This window comes from Anarrhichthys ocellatus, unplaced genomic scaffold (assembly GCF_004355925.1).
Source record: "Anarrhichthys ocellatus isolate YVR2014 unplaced genomic scaffold, GSC_Weel_1.0 scaffold227, whole genome shotgun sequence".
Classification (NCBI taxonomy): Eukaryota; Metazoa; Chordata; class Actinopteri; order Perciformes; family Anarhichadidae; genus Anarrhichthys; species Anarrhichthys ocellatus.
Window position 1 is genome coordinate 117,158 of NW_022280257.1, and position 21,111 is coordinate 138,268.

Here is a 21,111-nt window from a genome sequence, read left to right on the forward strand (position 1 = left end):
CTGTGATCTGGGTTTTTGTCTTTACTCATCAGTCCACATTAACTGTAACTTCCATAGTCTGAACTCTGAGTCCACTGAAAACAAAGGAAACATTTTAAATTCACCTCTGAAAGGCCGTTTGATTATTTTTATCAAACCATTTCTCATGGTACACTATACATACACACATATACAGTATATATGGCAATGGGGGAGGTAAATAAAAAGGATTCTTTGTTTGTTTTCTGTGGATGTTTTTATGGGAATGTGGATCTTTCAGATCAATTTGAGGAGTGCCCATAGTTTGCAAAAAAGTAATTGTATAATAAGTATATTGAGAATAATGAGTATAATGAGTATATTACATCAAAAGAGGCATAACAACACCATTTATTAGACCATAGTATGGTGTGTCAGGAGTCATAAAAATGGCATAGTATGTTGAAAAAAATCATAAAAAAGACAGTATTGTAAGTCAAAAAAGTAAAAGAAAAGTAATATCAAAAAAATCATAAGAAAGTCATAGTACAGTATGCCGAAAAACGTTATTAAAAAGTCATAGTATAGTACCTTAAAAGAAGTTATTAAAAAATCCATTGTACAGATATTAACATTATAATGGTATTAGTCCGATACTGATCCACATAGCTGGATCAGGTATAGGTGAAGATGAGGTGATCTGGTATTGGATACCATGACTTTAATAAAAAAACAATTCTGTAAATGTATATATATATTTGTATTTATTTGTTATAGTTAGTTTTCTACTAATTTAAGAAAGCAATGTTTAAGTTAAGCCCGATATTGCCTTACTCATACAAGAATGATCCTATTCTCTTCCACACTGTGAGGCATACCGTTTATTAATTAAACACTGGTTTCAGAACAGTACTCAGTATCGTTTGCATTAAAAAAAAAGAAGCCATAAAAACCTTGAAATATACGTTGGAAGTCATGAAGTCATATACTTTTTGAAAAAGTACAAAAAAGTCATGACAACAATGATCAGAGCACCATTTTAATAAATTTTACTTTTTTTTTAATTTAGAAGAGAAGACCCTGGACTCATGACCCCTCTGAGTACATTTACCCCCCTGAGTACATTCATACAGGAGAAGAATGCAACAAAGATATGGATGAATTGAGAAACGCTGACATCCTCAGTTTTGGTCTGGATCTCTGCACTCATCTGGAGAGAAAAGAAGAGAAGGAACAGCATCAGAATTTGCTTCATATTCATTTCACATGCATATGTATCTGCAACTACTAAAGCAACTTCTACAACAACTCATACCACAGTTACAGATTAGTGCTGCTTTAAGGAGACAGCACAAGATTGATTTTTTTGTATTCTATACAATAAGTGTTTTATGACATTTTTTATTAAATTCTATACTGTGATTAGGCTACTATACTATATAATTACTTTTATATGACACTGTTATGATTTTGAATATGTATGACTATGAATTTTATATGGAATATTATTTTTTTATTGTTATTTTTTATGGCTCTTTTATGATTTTTTTATGGTATACTATACTCCGACATTTATACTAGATGTCTTTCAACGTACTTTACTATGACTTTTAATGGAATATTATACTATGAATTGTTTAAAGTCGTTTTTCCTACATACTATACTATATATTTTTAGTGATATATTTATTTACATTATATATTTACATTTTTATGACCTACTTCACTATGATTTTTTTAAGATTTTTTGAAATATGACTTTTTAATGACACGTGTGTGTAATTTTTTGATATACTGTAGTTTTTATTATTTACCATACCTTGTATGTAAGAAAAGCATTTGGAACGTTTGCCAAAGCAACTGATAAAAAAACAAAACATAAAATGATTTTGTCATAAATGAATGTTAACACACAGAGAGCTGCGGCTCGTGACTGTGACTCCAAGCGGTGTAGTTCCCTTTATGAACAGCAGAGGGAATCATACTCAAAGAATTCAACCCAAAGCTCTTTATTGCTCAATCAAGGCATGATCCACTTCAAGCATCACTTTCATGCACACATGTGCATTAATAGCCCCAATCATTCGTTTTTATTTGCTATTAGGATAATGGAAGTATGAGCAAATCTCAGTATGTTTGATGGATTAGACCTCTGCATAGTCCTCAATACACTTTTAAACCACAAAGGGGCAAAAAAACTCACCTCAAACTTACATTTCTATTCACCAACGTTGGAACTTTTTTATGTGTTGTAAAGACTTTGGAAGAACCAAACCGAGACAGTAGGGATGACCTCACAGGAAACGAGAGCACAGATATGGGAAAAACCTGTAATCTCGCATCCCAGACGCAGCACCGACAATCCTCTTCTATCCAGAATCTCGTGTTTGTTTAGCGGTGCACGGCCTGTGAGTAATGCCACGTGTTTGCGTCCGATACGTGCACACACATGCATTAGCGTGTGGTTGCACTCCACCAGATGGTTTTCCACGCGGTTATTTCATCAACAAACCTGGCCTGGTGCGTCAAATCTGAGCCGAGGTTAGAGCACACAAACGGACTAATGGTGGCTGGCGGCGATAAAACACTTTTAATGTAACACTCAACACACACACACACGCACACACAAACATCTCTTAATGCACATAAATCCCTTTATGGGTCTCGGAGGCCATACTCGGTGCTGAAATAGTTGAAAGGGGCAGATTACGGGGTCAGACTGCAGGGTGCAATAGATGCATTTATTTGTGCTTTATGATCAGTCCGGCTGAGCTTCACCACACTGAGACGCTCAGGCCACGTGGGGATTATGAAGATGAAGCTGTGTAACAATGCATACTGCTACAGTGCAACGCCACTGCTGAGTAAGGGCTTCATCTGGGGTTTAGCTTGAGTCTGTGCTTCTTCTTGGCTGGAGACCTGAGTCCTACTTTGTGTGGGAGAAACACTATTAAATACATCCACAGAAGTACAGTGTCAAATAATTTGCTCAGTTCTGGGCACAAATATGTATTATTTGCATATTTTTTTTGTTCGAGGTAAGAGAAAAAGTGAATAGAAATAAAATACCTGCAGCCGATAGGTGCTTATCTCAAAGAACTATCCAAGAAATCCATATAAAATAAAAAATAAAAGACGATGCATCATACTTTTACAAGTTAGGCTTCTATAGATTCCTGCAAAAAAGGTTTAAGACTAAATCAAGATTATTTAATACAGAATCTTCTTTTTTTTTTTTCTTTTTTTTTTTTTACATCAAAGCACTTTTGAGTCTCATCTTGCATATAGACACAAAGAATAAAGTAGAATAAGTACGAGTCCGTGTGTACATATACAACACATTTCAAGGAAAGTGGAGAAGTTGCAGCACCCGACTTTGAGAAAAGTTGAATTTTATGAAGGTGTGTGGGGAAAGGCTTATTATCACAGTGAGGTACAGGTATATCAGGCCGTACTCTAATGTTAGAAGACAAGAAGAACTTAGTAAAGGTCAAACTCTCCCTCTTCTTCGTAACCTTTTTGCAAACAAAACTATTATGATCCGTCCAAGTGATTTTGTCATCAATTAGATCCCCAGAAACTCGTCGATGTCATTTCTTCACTGTCAATGTGCAATTTCATTAGGTCTGAATTTGAACTCATCTTCCCTGCAAATATCATCAAAATATGTGAGAAGTCCAGTTATTACTTCATTAATGAGTACTGTCAATTTTTTTACTAGACATAATAAACCACAAGACACCAGCTGAGTCAGGGATTGTGAGTTTAAAAGGGACAGTTCACCCCAAAAATCTAAAATAAATGTTTCTTTCTTTCCTGTAGTGCTATTCATAAAAAGACGTTTGCCTTCTGTGAAGATGTCTGTGCTCTTCACACTGGCTTCAGGGCTGTTTGCTCCTGTTGCTTGGGAGCTAAATCCGATTAATAATAAATGTTATGGAGAAAATAATTAGGACCGTTTTTAGGCGTTTTAATTAGTTAGACAAAAACATTAAGTAGAAGTTCTGCACTCAAAACTAAACTTCAAGTAAAAGTATTTCCACAAAACTGCGCTTGAATAATGCCTCCTTTCACTGGTGTTATATCATCATGTACAGCATGTTTTATTGTTGCATTATTGATGCTGTATAAGCATAGTGTAGGTGGAGCTATGCTACTTTATATACGGTTGTATTCTGCATGAAAAATCATAATATCCAGAGTAATTTAGGCTACAGCTTCATTTTGGAGAGAGAGAGAGCGAGAGAGGCGGAAGAAGCGGGTGAGGGAGGCGTGTCCCAGCCGTTCCAGCACCCCTGTCGTGTTTTCGTCCCACACACAGCAGAGCGAGCAGCCGGCCCTGACACACACGGACGCTCCGGTTCCTCTCCTCTCCTCTCCGGAGCAGTGCGCAGGGCTGGAAAACGATCTGCCGGGAGTAGAGAGAGAGAGGTGATGTCCCGGCAGGCAGCACCGGGAACAGACCGCAGGGAGAATGTGAGCGGATGTCATTGCTCTGCTTATGTCATGTTCGGACCGAGCGCATTCAAAGTGGGAACCGATAAAACGGCGACAGGAGCACGGAGGATGTGTTTCTCTCATCGCATATGCTGAATCTGTTTTGACTCGACTCCAAATGTAGCGACGGACTACTTTCTTCTCCTTTTACTCTTTGAGTTTTGCCACAAACAGAAACTTTGTTGTTGTTGAGTCGAACCGGAGATGGAGCCGGAGGAGGGGAAGATCTCCGTGTGGGTCTGCCGGGAGGAGAAGCTCGTCTCCGGGCTCACCAAGCGGACCACCTGCGCCGACGTGGTCAGGGTCCTGCTGGAGGACCAGAACCTGCAGCAGGGCGCCTCGGCGGCGATGCTGTCCGGCTCCCCGCAGTCCTACTGCGTAGTGGAGAAATGGAGGGGCTTCGAGAGGATTTTGCCCAACAAGACCAAAGTCCTCCGGCTGTGGGCCGCCTGGGGGGACGAGCAGGAGAACGTGCGCTTCGTCCTGGTAAAGAACGAGGCGTCGCTGCCCAACAACGGGCCCCGCAGCGCCGAGGCCCGGGTGGTCCGGAGCCGGGAGAGCGGCGGCCCGGGCGGCGGGCTGAGGGGCACCGCCAGGACCTGCTGGACCGCCGCGGCCGCCGCCGCCAACCTGTCCCAGGAGAAACAGAGGCGCATAGTCAGGAAGGCGTTCAGGAAGTTGGATAAGATGAACAAAAAGAAAGAGCAGCCTGTTTCTAAAGATCAGGGCTCCGCGGAGAAGATGGAGACGCTGGTTCACATGGTGATCTCCCAGGACCACACCATCCGCCAGCAGGTCCAGAGGGTCAAGGAGCTGGATCGGGATATCGAGCGGTACGAGGCCAAAGTGCACTTCGACCGCATCAAGAGACACGGGGTGAACTATGTGCAGGACACATACATGGTGGACTCCTCTTCCTCCTCCTCGGAGGCTCCCGCTCTCTCGGACTGTAAGCAGCAGGACGCGCGGTGCGCGGCGGAGGCGGTCGCGCAGTTCGAGGAGTACGCGCGCCGCTGCGAGGAGGTGGTGCGGCTGCAGGAGGAGCTGACGGAGCGCGAGGCGCTCGTGGAGTGCATCACCGGGGAGATCCAGGAGGAGCTCAACCGGCGGTGGATGAAGCGGCGGCGCGGCGAGAGGGGAGCGGACGCGGTGAAGGTCACGAGCGGCGTTGCGGAGGAGATGCGCGCGGCAGCGTCTCCCGCCGCTCCACCTGCAGAGTCAGATGTGGACAGCTTATCCGAGGACGAGTTCGTGCTGGAGGAGGAGAGGATCAAAACGCAGCTGGACACCAGCCTGTACATCGGCCTGCGGCTGAAGACGGACATGGACGCCATCAGGGGGGACCTGGACCTGAGCATGGCCCTCTGGGAGACCAGGGAGAGCGAACTTCTGGACCTTCTGGCCAAAGTTGAGACCATGGAGATAGAGCAGGCGGACAGCACACTGACTGGTGACAGCGAGGCGGAGCCGGACGCGGCGGGCGCCGAGGACGAGCCTGCGTCCGCGGAGAAGAGCAGCGTCTGGGTGGAGCAGGCCAGGGGTCTGTCCAAGGCCTGCAACACAAACGACGAGGACTCGGACACGGGCCTGAGCTCCATGCACAGCCAGGACTCCGACAACCCACCCGTGTGCGAGTCGCTGGTGTAAACTCGCTTTTTGTTTGCGAGCACGTTTTTACGCAACGGAAAGCCACAAACTCAGGGGCAGAGAGAGTCAGTGTTGGCAATACCAGGGAGATGTTCCTCCCTACCCAAAATGCACCTCAGCATGGATACTGTATTCTATAGCAATAATTCTTATACGTAGTTGCACAATAAGCTAGGAGGCATGCTTAAGAAGGTTTTATAGGCCTGTTGCTCCATTGCTGACCTTTGACCTCCATGAGAGTGTCAACAAAGTACCACTCGTTAAGAGAAACAGCTCTAGAGGAGTGTGATGATAAGCCACTTTAGTCTGTAGTCTGCAGCGAGAAACTAACTTTGAGGTAAGCTCGGGTTGACAAAGAGTTAATGACAGCTTGCTTTTTTTGTCAGGATACAGTCTGACTTTCTGCTGAAGCCACTGGAAGTTAATAAAGCTGAGTGTTGTACTCTGAACGGACAGGTTTCCTTTAAAAGGTCGTCATCAAGAGCACCTTAATGCAGCAAAGTGCTGTTTGGGTCAGCTACAAATGTGCTATGAAAGCTCTTTTTCAATGCAAAAGTTGGGGATCAGTTCACTGCAGCCTCTTTAAAGTTAAGATTCATAGCCAGTCAAATACCAGAACCACTGCTACTCTAAAATTTGATCCGTGTCTGGAAAAGACTTTGTGGATCGGAGTTGTTAACACTGATCCATATCCTGCTGACTAAGCAGAGTACATCGCTTTGACATTGTCCTCAGTATGAATAGTGTCCGTCTTTAAAGCACAAAAAAAGGTCCTATTTATTAAATAAGTTGAGAGCTGAGTCATATCCTACACGCTGTGAATAACGTGGTGCTTACTTTAGGTCGTCGCAGCTCCTCTGCGGCTGTTTCACTGTTGTTTTAAAGCAGTAGTCCTCAACCTTTTCTGGCTTGTGGCCCTTTAAAACAATACCGACCCCCTCATCAAAAGTTGCATATTTCTCTGAGCTGTGAGCATTTCAAGCAAGCAATCATTTAAATTGAATAATTATAGACACCTAAAAAATAGAAAATATCCTAAAACATAATTTTATGGGGCATAATATTTTTTTTGTCTTCTCTTAACTTTTTAATGTTATTATTCCTCCAGATTTATATTTTTACATCCCTGGTTTAAATGTGGTAAAAAGCCAATTCAGTGTGGTATCTTCCTGGTAAAACAGCTGTGTTTAAAGGGGCACTCCAGCGATTTAGTGTCTCACTCCCATCAATGTGAGGGACTCACAAGAGACATATTTAAAAAAGAATGGTCGAAATTCAAGCTGCGCAGACTGAGATATCCTAATTTCTTTGTTCCTAGTAAGGGTCAAGCCCCTCAAAACACAGGATTCTACATTTCCCATAATGCAACCTTATCTTTAATTAGACCCAGGCTTTCTGTTAAAAATATAAAATCTCCCCGTGACAAGTGAACCTAACGTCAGCTTGGCAGTTCTGACGGTGGCTCGTTTCCCCCGATAAGCATCTCTCACTCAACAGTAAACGAGGAGCAGACGAGGAAAGCTTTACGTTTCCGTGAAGTTCAAAACGAGGAATTATTTCCTCCGTCAGAAGGACGGCTTTATCAGATGGCGCGAGTGATCGTGTAAGAAAAAATGGAACACATCAGGAATGTGGGCCTGCCCATTAGATATCTGCGGTTCAGCAATTTTATGGTTCTGATTATATCCTTATCATTTCATTAACAAATGTATTTAACAATATATGGGGAGCCAGGAAGTCCAAAAACACTTACAATTACCATTGGGCGTCATGTGTTTTTGGCCTCCTTGGCTCTTCCTACGTTACTCACTTGATGATGCAGTGCTTTTATCTAAGTCTTAATAATGGTGCCAGGCCCGCACGTTCTAGTCTACCTGTGAGTACGAACACCTTGTACGATTTGATTTTTAAGAAGTTTTCAGACGTCCCACAGACGTGTCTCTGAACGCTGTGACATTAAGGGTAAACTATTTTAAGCCTCAGTTCACTTTTTTACATCCTGGAAAAAAAAAAAAGTTAGCTTCCCTTCGGAGCAGCAGAAAATTCAAACAGAAGCTAGCAGAGAACTTTCGAGATCGTCCTTAAACTAAATCTCTGTTTTGTGTCAGGCTGTTGTGATGTCAAGTCGTATACATGGTTGACTTTTGTCTGACTGTAAAATGTTGAGAACGAATAACCTTGTAACACACTGATGAAACCTATTTCTGTGGAGTTAGCTGTTGGCTGTATCCAAATACCAAAATGTGTAGCTGATTTATACGTCACTTGATCAGGGACATTTTATGGGGCCTCTCAGTCCTCGACATTCAGCCTGCTAGGTGGCTCTAGATCAGCAACTCTTGTGGGGCCACACTGGACGCACTGTGGCTGCATCGCAACGCCAGTCGGCACATTATCTCACATGACTGTTAGTGTTTAAATAAAGAGCAAAAACCTATTTGGCTCTCAGTGTGGCTTTATTTGGCGTGACTGACAATGTTTTATTTTGGAGCAGCGTTTTCTCACCTCAGTTAAGAGATGACCCCCCCCCCCCCCCCCTCTCGCCACACATAGTTGTGTTTAATTGCTGCTCTCTCGATCGCTCCTGCATGAACTCCTGCATTAATGATGACCGGATGAAACAGAGACCTGGATGTACGGAGCAAAATGGCTACACAGCTCAAGTTACCCTTCAGTAATGCATACCTCCAAATGTTCCTTCAGGGGTCTCTTAAAGGGTTAGTTCAGCCAAATTATACAAAAACAAACAAAAAACTAAAATAATTCCCACATTTTCTCACCTACCTCTAATGGTGTTTAACTATGCAGATTGTTTGGGTTTTATCCGTGAAAGTTTTAGCAATATCTGTCTCTGAGGTTTTTGCATCCAGCCAAATGAATGGAGGTGAATGGAATCTAGTTTGTAGTGCTCGCAGCAATGATAAATGACATGTGGAATATTTAACAGCAGCCTCCCTTTTCATGAAACACTGGAGAGTTTTTAGGGGTTTAACTACGAGGTCTGCGGATTATCAAGAGCAACGATCGTGCTCCATTCACCTCCATTGTATTGGGGTTAGGAGGAGTTAACATTCTACAATTATATAGCTACATATGCTTATCGTTCTGTAGGCTTATTCCGGTGTGTTTAGACTGGATTAGGGGTGTTGCGTAATACCGGTATTTACGATAACAGTGATATTTAAAAAATGAAATATTGATGACATGTTAATAAAACACATATGTAAATCCACCGCCTCTTAAATCACACTTTTGAACAATTATGGTTACACTCTCTCCCCACCTCCCTCAGATTTTGAGTGTAATTCATTTGCCAAAAAAGAGACAAAAACGCCCAATAAGCAAAGTTAAAGATGAATTTAACTGATAACATTATTATTAAAGTTATATCGCAATCATATCGTCATCATGAATTATTTTGGCCAGATTAATCATTTAGTGAGAATCTGATTTGAACACTTCTCTCCTCGTTTATGTCACTGACAAGTCAAACCTACTAGACCAGGAGAATTAACAAATAACAAAGGTTATCATTTTGCACTGGTTTTCCTCGCTCTCTGACGATTATTCCACACCCTGGTGTTCTGAAGGTACGTGTGGCATGTACAGCATTGTCCACAGAGCCTGTGTCTACAGAATAAACATTATATCTTCACCCACAGGGGAAATGCTCTTATGAATACAGAGAAAAGGGCCACAATGTTTACCCAACATGAGTACTATTAGCATCAGTGGGGGGAATACCTAATAACTGTGGATGTGTAAAAGGGGAAATATACAAACAGGAAGGTAAGTATTCTGCTGGAAGACGCAGTGAGAACAACAAAATTCGAAATTCACGTTTGCTCACTGCTAAAAAAATTGCTGGTGAAACCTTTGAAATATCCAAAATACTGAAAAAATATTTGGCTAAAGTTGAATTGGCAGTCGAAAAGCAATAACTGAAAGATGTTCAACTGGAAGGTTCAGTCATTCAGTTGACGTTCAAGCACTGACAGGAGTGGAAGTCGATAAATTGCATTGGGAGTGTTGAAGTGGAAGTTCTGTAAGAAACAAATGCCAGTTGTATTGTATGAACTGAAAGGAGTTGTCAGTTGAAGTGTCAGTTGAAGCGTAAGCACTGAGAGTATAAAGTGTAAACTGCAGAGAGAAACAAAAAGCTAATTTACATGCTCATGCTGCTGAAAGTTTGCATTTGAACGTTTGAAATGGCTTAAATAATGAAAACATTGAAGTGGCAGTTACAACACAGTTATGGAAACAATTTTAAACATAGGATACAATTGAAGTGCTAAACAACCTTCGTGCTAAAGTGGAAGTGTCGGTGCTGAGTAAAGTTGAGTCTCAGTTGAAGTCAAAGTACTAAAAGTAGTACACTGAAGGTCCTTCACAGGAAGTTAAGTTTAGACAACAAAAACACCTCGTTAGGTTTAGGAAAAGAGTGCGATTGACACAAACAAGTGAGTCGTTTAGACTCACTTGACTACCGTGTGCCTAAAGAGTCATTTGACAAGCGACTCTCGTGATTCAGGTGACTTACGACTCACTTGAGAAAAAAAAACGTCATCTTTACTTTTACTTTTGCACAGGAAATGAACAGCGGTCTCCTGGATAAAAGTCCTGAGAGTTTGTTTGACCCATCCGCCTCTATACAACTTGCCCCGTGTGGACTATCTCGCACTTAACACCACGTCAGTTGCCTTTGCCCATAAATAACCTAGATGAGCGTCGGAGGCAGACACACCGAGGAACACTGACCAAGCTGCGTTAATTGACGGGTTGGAAATGTCAAAGAGTAAGAGATTAAAGCCGTGAATTATTTAGCCAACAGGACTTGACAAACATCGGTTGGGAGAATACCAGGGAAGTGTGTATATGTAGAACAATCCAAATTGTAGAATATGTGTATCCCTGAAAGATGCAGTTAAAAAAAAAAAATAATGTTTACATAATTCTCTACATATTTGGATATAATGAATATACTATCATATGGTGTGTTTTCACATGGCTGCAGCAGCAACACAGCAAATTGCTAAAAAGTCTACATCCAGCTAAAGACTGATTCAAACTTTTACCATTATCATGTGTCGGTAAGATGTTATCCTCGGGGCACCGTCTGACAGCTCCGTCAACCGCCAGCCGGCTGATCTCTGTCTCATGTAAAATGTGTCACTCGCTGTGACACATGAACCCACTGTTCATCTGATACCATCCATTTCATTCCTCCACTGACTGCTTTTTAAATCCCTCTAGCTTCTGTTTCACCAGTTGACGAGTTCATCAGTGGCACATGACAAGTGAGTTAATCTAGTTGGGATTGGCGTGAATGTTTTTGAATGACTCAAGCCGGCAGATGACACCCACTTTCTCTTGTGTCTTCGGTGGCAGATTGCGGTTGAGTTACACTGTCGGGTTCATTTGATAGGCTCCTCATTCTCCTCTCTGCTTTCCTTCTGTCTGCTTTCCTCACCACAACCCCCCACCCCTCTTTTCTTCTCATCAACCTCCACGTCGTCACATTTTGATCCCAAAGTGGCCCTGTGATGTCAAAATGAGCATTCATTAAATATTTGGGGCAATGCCATTATTTTTCATTATTTCCAATGGTTAGATGAGAACATTGAAATCATTCCTTTGTCAGTGTTTTAAGTATGAAGCTAGAGTCAAGATTTGGTTAGCCTACCTTAGCATTAGGGAGAAAACCGCTCTTGCTAAAGCTCACTAAACAACATACTGTATCAAGTTATGTGCTGGGACCCTTAAAATGACCATTTGTATATCAATTACTGACCGCGTTGCCTGGAATTCTTGAGGAAAATTCAAATCAACAACAAACAAATCAAAATAAACCTGTTAAAATAGCTGAGATAGATATCAATCTTCACATCTCACTCTCCCAAAAATGATAAATTGTATGTTCGTATGTATGTTTTTTTTTTTCTCACTTCCACTGTAATGCAGAAAGTAGCACACACTGTGTTGCAAAGGTCAAACGTTTGCACAGCGAGCTCTAGAAGGCACAGGGAAAAAAATATGTGAAAGTAGTAGTCCCCTCAAAATCTGTCTTCCCAATCAAACATTTACAAACATATAGGCTTGAGAGGTTGATGGAAAAAAGTGTGAGCTTTAGATTCACGTCAGCTAAATTGATGCCAACAGGTGTCACAGAGGAAAGACTTGGGGGAAAAATATATTTTTTTAACCACAGCATAACCTATTTCTCTTAAGAGAAGAGGTGTGCTCACTATGTTCTAAACACAGACTCTTCTCTTGGTGAAAAACTGCCAATCTCGAACAAAACAAACTATTGTACGAGCATGCACACAAATAAAAATCTCCATCAAAAACGTAACTATTCTGACATGGCCACGAGTTAGCCTACGTCGGTTGTTTATGCACGGCAGCATGAGGCCATTCATTTTTCTCAAAACACAATTTATGTAACTTGACATTTAGGCTGCAGGGGATACTTGCAGAGGATATATGTGTGTGTGCGGTCAGGTTGTTAGAGTATCTTGTGTGTGTGTGTGTGTTTGTGTGTGTTGGACCCCATAGTGTCGTGTCTGGCAGAAACAGTGTGAGTTAGCAGAAAAAACACCAAGGTTTATATAACCAGACTCGAACAGTCTATCGATTGTTTTTTTGTCGAATGCAGGAGGCCGCTGATCGTGCCCCGTGTAAAACGACAAGTCAATGTTGATTCATTTGTCTTGTAACTTCCATGTTTAAGTAACTCCAACTCCGTAGTTATTTTAAATCAAACCCCGATCTTTGCCTAAAACTAAAAATGTAGTTTTGTGGCCTAAACCTAACTAAGTTGTGTCCTGTGAAGACGGAAGTTTATTTTGAAAACACTATGCATGTAACGAGAGGAAATTGACACGTTTGGCTGGACTTTCGTTAATTGGAAAACGCACAAACAACGAGGAGTTTACTTAACTAGGACACCGTGGCAGAAGAGCTATTTTATCTCAATGGGATTTTTCTGTTTAAATAAAGGATGAATAAATAAATAAATAAAAATATGATACCTTGAAACAGAGCCAGGCCAGCTGTTTGACAGGCTGCTGGCTGCTGCTTCATATTTACTGTACACATATGAGAGTGATATCAATCTCCTCATCTACCTTTTGGCAAAAAAATATAAAGAAATGAGAAAATGATTTGGAGAGCATACACTTCAAATGGTTATACAGTTACCAAAAGCCAATGGCGCATTTTTAGTGCAACAAACTCAAATAAAAGTTGCAACAAATTATAATTTGCATTGCTGATTAATCCGTCAATCATTTTTCTGATTAATTGACTCATTGTTGCGTCCACAAAATGTGAGAAAATTCACAACCCCCAATTTCCCAATGCTCAAAGTAACATCTTCAAATCCAAAATCTCCGAAAATCCAAAGACATGTACTTTACAATGATACAGAGAGCAGCAGCAAAATCCTTCCATTTGAATAGCTGGAACCAGGCGTCTTCTACATTTGCTTGAGACATGACAAACTATCACTTAAATATGTAAATTGCTATACTTCTCATTCCAGCACTAGAACAAATGCATTCCTTGCTGTATATTATACAACAGAAAATGCAGAATGAAAAAAAAGAACAAACGGCAAACCAAATAAATGAGCTTCCCTGGGTGCTTTGGGCTGAGGAGTTGAATGCACAAGCAGCTGTCCAGCTCGGATAGAAGAGCTGGAGTGTGAGCGTGACTGTGTGTATATGTATGTGTGTGTGTGCGCGTGCAGTTCAGTTAATCTCTGACGAGAGCTTGCAGAAAGGACTGCATGTGTGTGTGTTTGTGATCTGGGCGAGATGGATGCTCCCGGGGTTTGTGCGTCCTCAAAATCACACACACACACACACACACACACACACACACAGCTGGCGTCATTGGCGTTATTTTAAAAAAACAATACCAGCATTTCGGGATGAAATTAAAAAGTCAAGAGACATTCTGATGGCTCAGCCTTTAGAGCCTCCGTCTCTACTCATCCACCTTAACCTCACAACAGATCTGATAGGTGGAGGGACATCTGATTTAGACAGTTTATCAACTGTCATTTGAGATTTGAGAACGTGAAATGAGAACGATGCAGCAGTGCATTAATGTGCTCTTTTAAGCTGTGTGTGTGTGCATGTGTGTGTTGCCAACACTCGGGGACAGCTGTCGGCCACACAGCTGGTGGTGGATTATTTTTTGTTGTCGGATATTTAAAACACCTCATCAGGAGTTGATCCAGTTTAAATGAAACCCCGCAGGAAGGCCTTTAAAAGGATTGATTACGAGCATATCAGAGATGTGAAGAAGAGATATATTCTCTTCATTTTTCTAAAGACATTATGAGTCATGTGTTTCAGCAGCTTTTTTTTTTATCCCCAGCAGCGATCAGACACACCGTGATAACAGTGAGTGAAACCCACACCTCACCTCCCTGCTGTGTCCTTAAGTGGCTTCTCTCATCTTAAAGAAGTGCGCCCAGGATTTGGGAGATTGTCTCGTGAAGTGACAACTTTAGTGCACAGGCAACAAAAATCATCTATTGAAGTCCAGGCAAGGGTGCCTGCATTAAATGTTAAAAAAACCACAATGGCCCCCGCTTCTAGACCACGAGCGTATCAGACACGTTTGTCACTTCACCTCTCACTCAACAGTCACGCTTTCATTTTGAATCTACGCAGCTGTCTGCACCGACTTTTTGACACTTCCTCTGAACAGAAACTGTTGTCCTATTGTGTGTTACCTTCCGTTAGCCGTTATCTCTGTTAGCTGTATTAGCTCTGTTAGCCAAACATACCGTAGGACTCCCACAGGCTGCTAACGTCTAACTAGCTCTCCTACTACCGACATAAGAAGACGCCCTCCGTTGCAGTTAGCACTCGGTTTGGTTTGTCATTCGCGAAGCGATACACTTAAATACATTGATACATAAACAAATACATGCAATTGTCTTATCTATCCGTGCACATCAAGAGGGGAACAATTTGTAATTCGTAGCCGAAACAAAAGTCCAAACAGAAGCAGCTGATGATCAATTGCGGCCTCCACTGGATGGTTAAGATTGGTGAATAGTCATCGGTCAATGACAGTATAAAATAGTCAATAATATCTCTTTTCAAAAAGTGTGAATCACTGTAACCATGCAAGATCCTTAAACATGAAGTCATACATGTGCACAAAAAATATGAGGTCGATGGGTCCAGCAGTATGCGAGATTAGCTGGGGACAGACAGACGGGCCCTGAGATGCACAAGCACACATGCATAATCTCCTGCCTGAGAAAATACTATTTTCTATGTCATCGACACCACTGTTTACGTTCCATTGTGATCATTTTTCAGGGTACCATATACCATGTATATTTACACAAATCAGACCCGCAATAAAATGGCGGACGGTAAAAATACTGCACTATTTAGTAAATGGGGAGTGACTTTAGACACCGCCTATGAACTACAGTCATGCTAGTTCATTGTGGCGTCATGCTAAAATGCTAACAATGACAATGCACATGCTGATTTTTATCATGTTTACTTTAGTAAGCTAACATTTGCTAATTGGCACTAAATACAAAGTACATCTGAGGCTGATGGGTATGACATTAGTTATGTAGGTATTTGTAAGTACTGAACGCATTCCACTTTTTACTTGATCACTAAAGTTATAACTTTAGGGGGATGGCTGGATACCGGTTCTAAATTGAATGGCAATCCATCAAATAGTTGACGTGACATTTCACTCTGAACCAAAAATGTCAACCTGCTGGTGGCTCTAGACCAGGGGTGGGCAATTATATTTCCCATGGGGCCACATGAGAAACAGGGATTGTTGTGGAGGGCCGGATCAATAGACTGAACTCAATCCTGCTCCATAATATTCCACCTATTTATAAAAAGCAGTAAATTGTATGGTTTGGATAAGCTGCGAGTGGTAAGAGTAAATGTTATGATCAGTGGTGGAATATATTTGCCTAACTTCTGTACTTATGTACAAATTCAAGGTACTTTACTTGAGTATTTCCATTTTATTCAACTTTGTACTTCCACTCCACTACATCTCAGAGGGAAATATTGTACTTTTTACTGTACTTTTTTGCCATTTGTCTGGCAGCTTTAGTTACTAGTTACTTTGCACATTGTCATTTTTCAAACCCTTCCTAACTACCCAAACTGAACAACAGTGTATAAAGGATGTTTCTGCAAAATTAGTACTTTTATTACTATCATTTGTAGTCCAATTACCTTATTTTCAGTTTTTCAGTTCAGTGCGAGAAATCTAGTCTGTGTTGGGCTTGAACTGAAGTTAGGCTGAATGTCTGAGATGGACAGCTGACAGGTGATCGTCAGTGAGAGAGGATCTGGATTTGTTAAACTTCATCATGGAGAATGTTTGTTCACATATGTAGGTCGATCCAAAGAGAACCAACATCTTCTGAGCATGTTGATTTGCAGCTTAACTAGAAAAGCCTCAGATTCCCATTGACGTCCCACAGGCCGGTCTGCGACAGCCAAAGGGCCGGTGTGGCCCGGGGGCCATTCAATGCCCTCTAGATGAAAAGTCAGGGAGGGGGGTTCACCAAATTCATAAGGGTTTATTTCCCTGAGACCATGAATGTCTGTACTTAATTTCATGGACCATCCATCAATCAGTTGTTGAGATATTGCACTTTGAACTAAAGACCAACTGTCATGGCCTCCCTAAGGCTGACATGGCAAAAAAACTAACAAAATGTATTCAGACAAAAGCTTTGTGCAGGACCTCAATTACATGTTACAGCTGCATTGTGCAGTGAGCGTGGCCTATTAGATCCCCTTCCTTCATTAACATTTCATCACAGCTTACGTAGACCGCTGACCCCTGAGGAACAAGTCACTTAGCTCATGATTTATCGAGCTTGTCAGCGATATTATTTATTTAGACGGGGGTTGGCAGAATGGGTCTGAGTCCACATCCTCTACATAAAATCTAACAACACCGTCACTGTCGGGAGACCCAGCTCGTTAATAATGAAGCAGAAACAGCTTGTAGGGCCGGAGCTGCTGTTCTGCTAAGTCAATCTGCATTAAGACAGGAAGGCAGGGATGGAATGTAATCATACATTTGACTTAGAATGTCACAATGTGGGGACACTAGTTATAAGTATTAAATATGTTTTAATAGTACATGAAAGTAGAGCAGTGTGGTATACAAACTTCGACACAAAGACAAAGTTTCACCCTCAAGCAAGCTTCCTTCCGACTGAAGTGTCTCTGAGGGTGTTTTCAGAGCTGCAGTTCGTTTGCCTTGTTGCCATTCAGGAACTAATTTGATACATTTGTTGCATTCGCCCCACGGTTCATTTGTGTTCACACGGCAACAATCAAGGGCAGTCCAAAAGTCTTAAACAAATGCCACCCTCAAAGCAAGCGGTTCTCTCATTTTTCCTCTTCTTCATTATTGGAGTACCACCAGCGTGTGTACGAATGCTTTTTCGTTGAGGTTTTGTGGTAAATATACCACTGTTCATTAAATGAACAAAAAAACCCTGATCCAGCTACTTGGGTCAGTATCGGGCTGATGGCTGATATATTAGTAACAAAATTAAAGCAATAAATAATGCAACACATTTTTTTAATTTATTGAGTAATTAGTAAAGTAATTTACATTTTCAATTATTCAGTCAATCATTCTGAAACATCTTGGAGCAATTAAAGTCAGGAGGTTTATAAATGAATCAAAGAGAAATAATGTTGAAGAAGTGCCACATGCACATTGAAAGAGGTCATGTGTGTAGACTCAGCAGAGATAACATGGAATGAGAAAAGTTGATCTACAGGAGAATAAATATCTGAAAGCCTAACTGCATTTTATTTTTTACATGTTTTCCAGGCAACAGGTGTGTACTTGCTGCATTTTAACATCGCCAACTTGTAACTTTATTTCTTCAGTCCCTGCTGCAACTCCAACGTCGTTTCTCCAATCGAAGCTGTTGGCAGCTTTGCATATGATTAATGTAGGCAGGGAGCGAGAGCAATAACATAACTAAGAACAAGCTTTTCCAGTCCGGAGAAAGAAAGCCGTCCTTTATGGGAACGGATGAAAGCAGTTGACTTGAGCTGGGAAACGTCGGGGACTCAACACATGCTGTGTGTCGGAAACTAAAAATGTGACCTTGATATGTCTACCAGAATGTCGCCAGGTGTGACGAAGTTCCCCGCTGCCTGACATGTCTGGAGACCGAAATACCTCCTAACACAGACACCTTTTTGTTATTTCTGTTTGCAGGTTACAAAGACATTTGGCATTTCAATATTTTCAACTATGCTGAAGTGTTTCTTTGGGGGTTGACCTTTTTTTTCTGCAGATAGAAACAACTCAATGTAGGATTTTAACTTATGATAACGCTATATATAAACTATCAGTGTTTCCCATATAATTCAATGTGAAGGTTATAGTAGTACCCATCCTGATAAGAAATACTACATTTACATGCACACTCAAATTCCACTATTATTCAGAATATGACAACATTCCCAATTTGATATGGCTCATGTAAACGTCATATTCCATTTGGATATTTTGAATTAGGCCTTATTCTGATTGGACCATTTTCCGATTAAGACATGTAGGAGCATTCTTTGAGCATGTATACAGCGCATTTGGAATATGCGTCTCAAAAGGGTTTTTTATGCACTTTGCGACACATGGCCTCTTTCCTGTTTAAAACCAGCTCTGTGCGTTGAACACAAACCATCTAGCCAATAGAGGGACTTGGATATCAACAGGTTTTTAGATATGCGCAAATATTGCAACGCCGTCCATTTCTGGATGGCAGTTGAAGGACCGTGTTTACACGGTCCAAAAAGTCCGCCACCGGTGGAAAACTTTGAAAAATAATTATTTTAACGCAAAGAAGCAAAATGGCACAAGCGGCTCCTGCCCTTCCACTCTTCCGTATTTTGACGTGATAAACAACGTGTTAGGGCTTTAGGGCATATTTTGACTCCTGTCAAACACAGCCGAGAATGGTGTCGACGTGGGGTTCACTGCCGTCGGTGATGAGGGTGCGGCAGGGTGTCGTTTGACGTTAATCGGAATATGCACGGCTGTATGTAGAAGGGAATATTTGTGGAATATTCATTTTCATTAGCTTATTAGGAATATTGTAGTTTTTTCGGAATAAAGGCAAAAACAGGAACATTTGTTGCATGTAAGAGTAGTCACTGTTGCACATGACATGTCATTTCGACTGATTGTAATGAATTAGAGACTTTTACTGAGATCGATATTGTTCTCCTCATCTCACAGAATGAAAGCTAAAAAGTCAATAATCAAAATTCCTTCCAGAATTTTCAACTGGTTCTTTGAGCCTTGATTCGTCAACCTCTCGATTGGACAGCAAAACCTCACTTGGGGTAAACTGGAGATGAGACACTTTTACTGCAGCATCATGTTGTAACTTAGGCTGGTAAAATATTTTAAATATGCACACACATCCATATCATTTAAGTTATCACACTTGTCTTTGCATTGGACTGTTTAGTGTCTTGCCGCGTCATGAAAAACGCCCCGTCTCTACATTACCCAGAAAGCAGAGAGGCGGAGTGAGATCAAAACAAGAGCGAGGACAGAAAGAGAGGCCGAACTGCATAGAGAGAGCGAGGAGTGAGAACAGATGATAAGACAGAAAAAGACAGAAAAACAAACACACACACACACACACACACACACACACACACACACACACACACACACACACACACACACACACATATATGAACGAGAAAGCTCCAGAGGTAAACAAAGAACATCTGTTCCATCAATCTGTTTGATTCAGAGCTAAGGCGTTTGAAGATCCGATGTCACCTGAAGATTTGATTTGGTACTTTTGACTTGACTGCTGGTGTTGTGCTTGAGTCAGAGCTGCCTTTAAGTGGTTTAAAAAAATAGATGCACTTCAACCTTTACTGAGTGTAAATGAGTTCCTCATGCTTCAGGATGTTCAATGTTTAGACCTTAGAAGTGAAATCTGGTAGTGACCGATTTGACTGATGAATATGTGGCTTGTGGTTGAATGATCGCGACATTTACAGAATATAAAGTCCCTTGAGGCAAATCTGTGATTGGAGTTTATCGGGCTATATGAGTAAAATCAATTGACCCATCTAAAGCCCCAGAGTCACTAGCATGGCTGTAGATTCTTAGTCTTATTCAGAAAAATATCCATAGGTAAAATGATACGTTGTAATGAAGGACAACGTATCCGCATACAGCCGTTGCCATGAATTCTTACGAAAAGTGACTCCTCATTATATGCGTTTTCCTACAAAAGCCTGCAACACCTGTCTTTTTCCGCTCGTTACATGCAAACGGTCTTTTCATAATAAACTTCCAGGCTCACAGGAAACAACTTAGTTAAGTTTAGGCAACAAAACTACTTAGTTAGAATTAGGAATAGATTGTCCTTTGGCGTTAAAATAACCACAGAAGTGCCGTAACTACATTACACGAGTGACAAAAACATCAACGTTGACACTCGTTTCACACGAGGAATGAACAGTGGTCTCCTGGGTGAAAGTCTGCTTTGTGCTTGACCCCATTCATCCTCCCCTCCCACCCACCCAACATGCGTTTCGGCGGTCTTTATACTTCCTAGTTCATGCTCACATGGACAATATACGAAAAGATTTCGTGGGATTACCTATGAATTACAGCACATTCTTTTTCATAGGTATAGCCGCGAATACCGGATGAGACCAGCCTGTGAAGGAACATGTCTGCCATTGAAGTTAATTGGTGTATTTGTAATAGTTCTTGAGGGATAACGGAGCTCCATCCCACAGCAAACCAGTCGATAATGTTGGCGTTTTGGAACTGCAAATGTGTTTCATGAAGACGTTTCATGTCAGCCTCGTATCACGGTTGCAGGAACGCACAATACCACGTTGAGAAAGGATTGGTGCAGTTTAGGCAACAAAACTAATTGGTTCCGGTTAGAAAAAAACATCATGGTTTGTGTTGCGATAA

At 41.4% G+C, this 21,111-nt stretch overlaps 1 protein-coding gene across 1 annotated transcript; it reads left to right on the forward strand.

Moving 5' to 3' along the window:
• The first annotated feature begins 4,283 nt into the window (after window positions 1-4,283).
• LOC116400974 (ras association domain-containing protein 10) lies at window positions 4,284-8,536 on the forward strand. The gene has a single exon (XM_031879110.1). The coding sequence runs from the start codon at window positions 4,660-4,662 to the stop codon at window positions 6,100-6,102; it is 1,443 nt and encodes a 480-aa protein (XP_031734970.1). The 5' UTR covers window positions 4,284-4,659; the 3' UTR covers window positions 6,103-8,536.
• The last annotated feature ends 12,575 nt before the right edge of the window (window positions 8,537-21,111 follow it).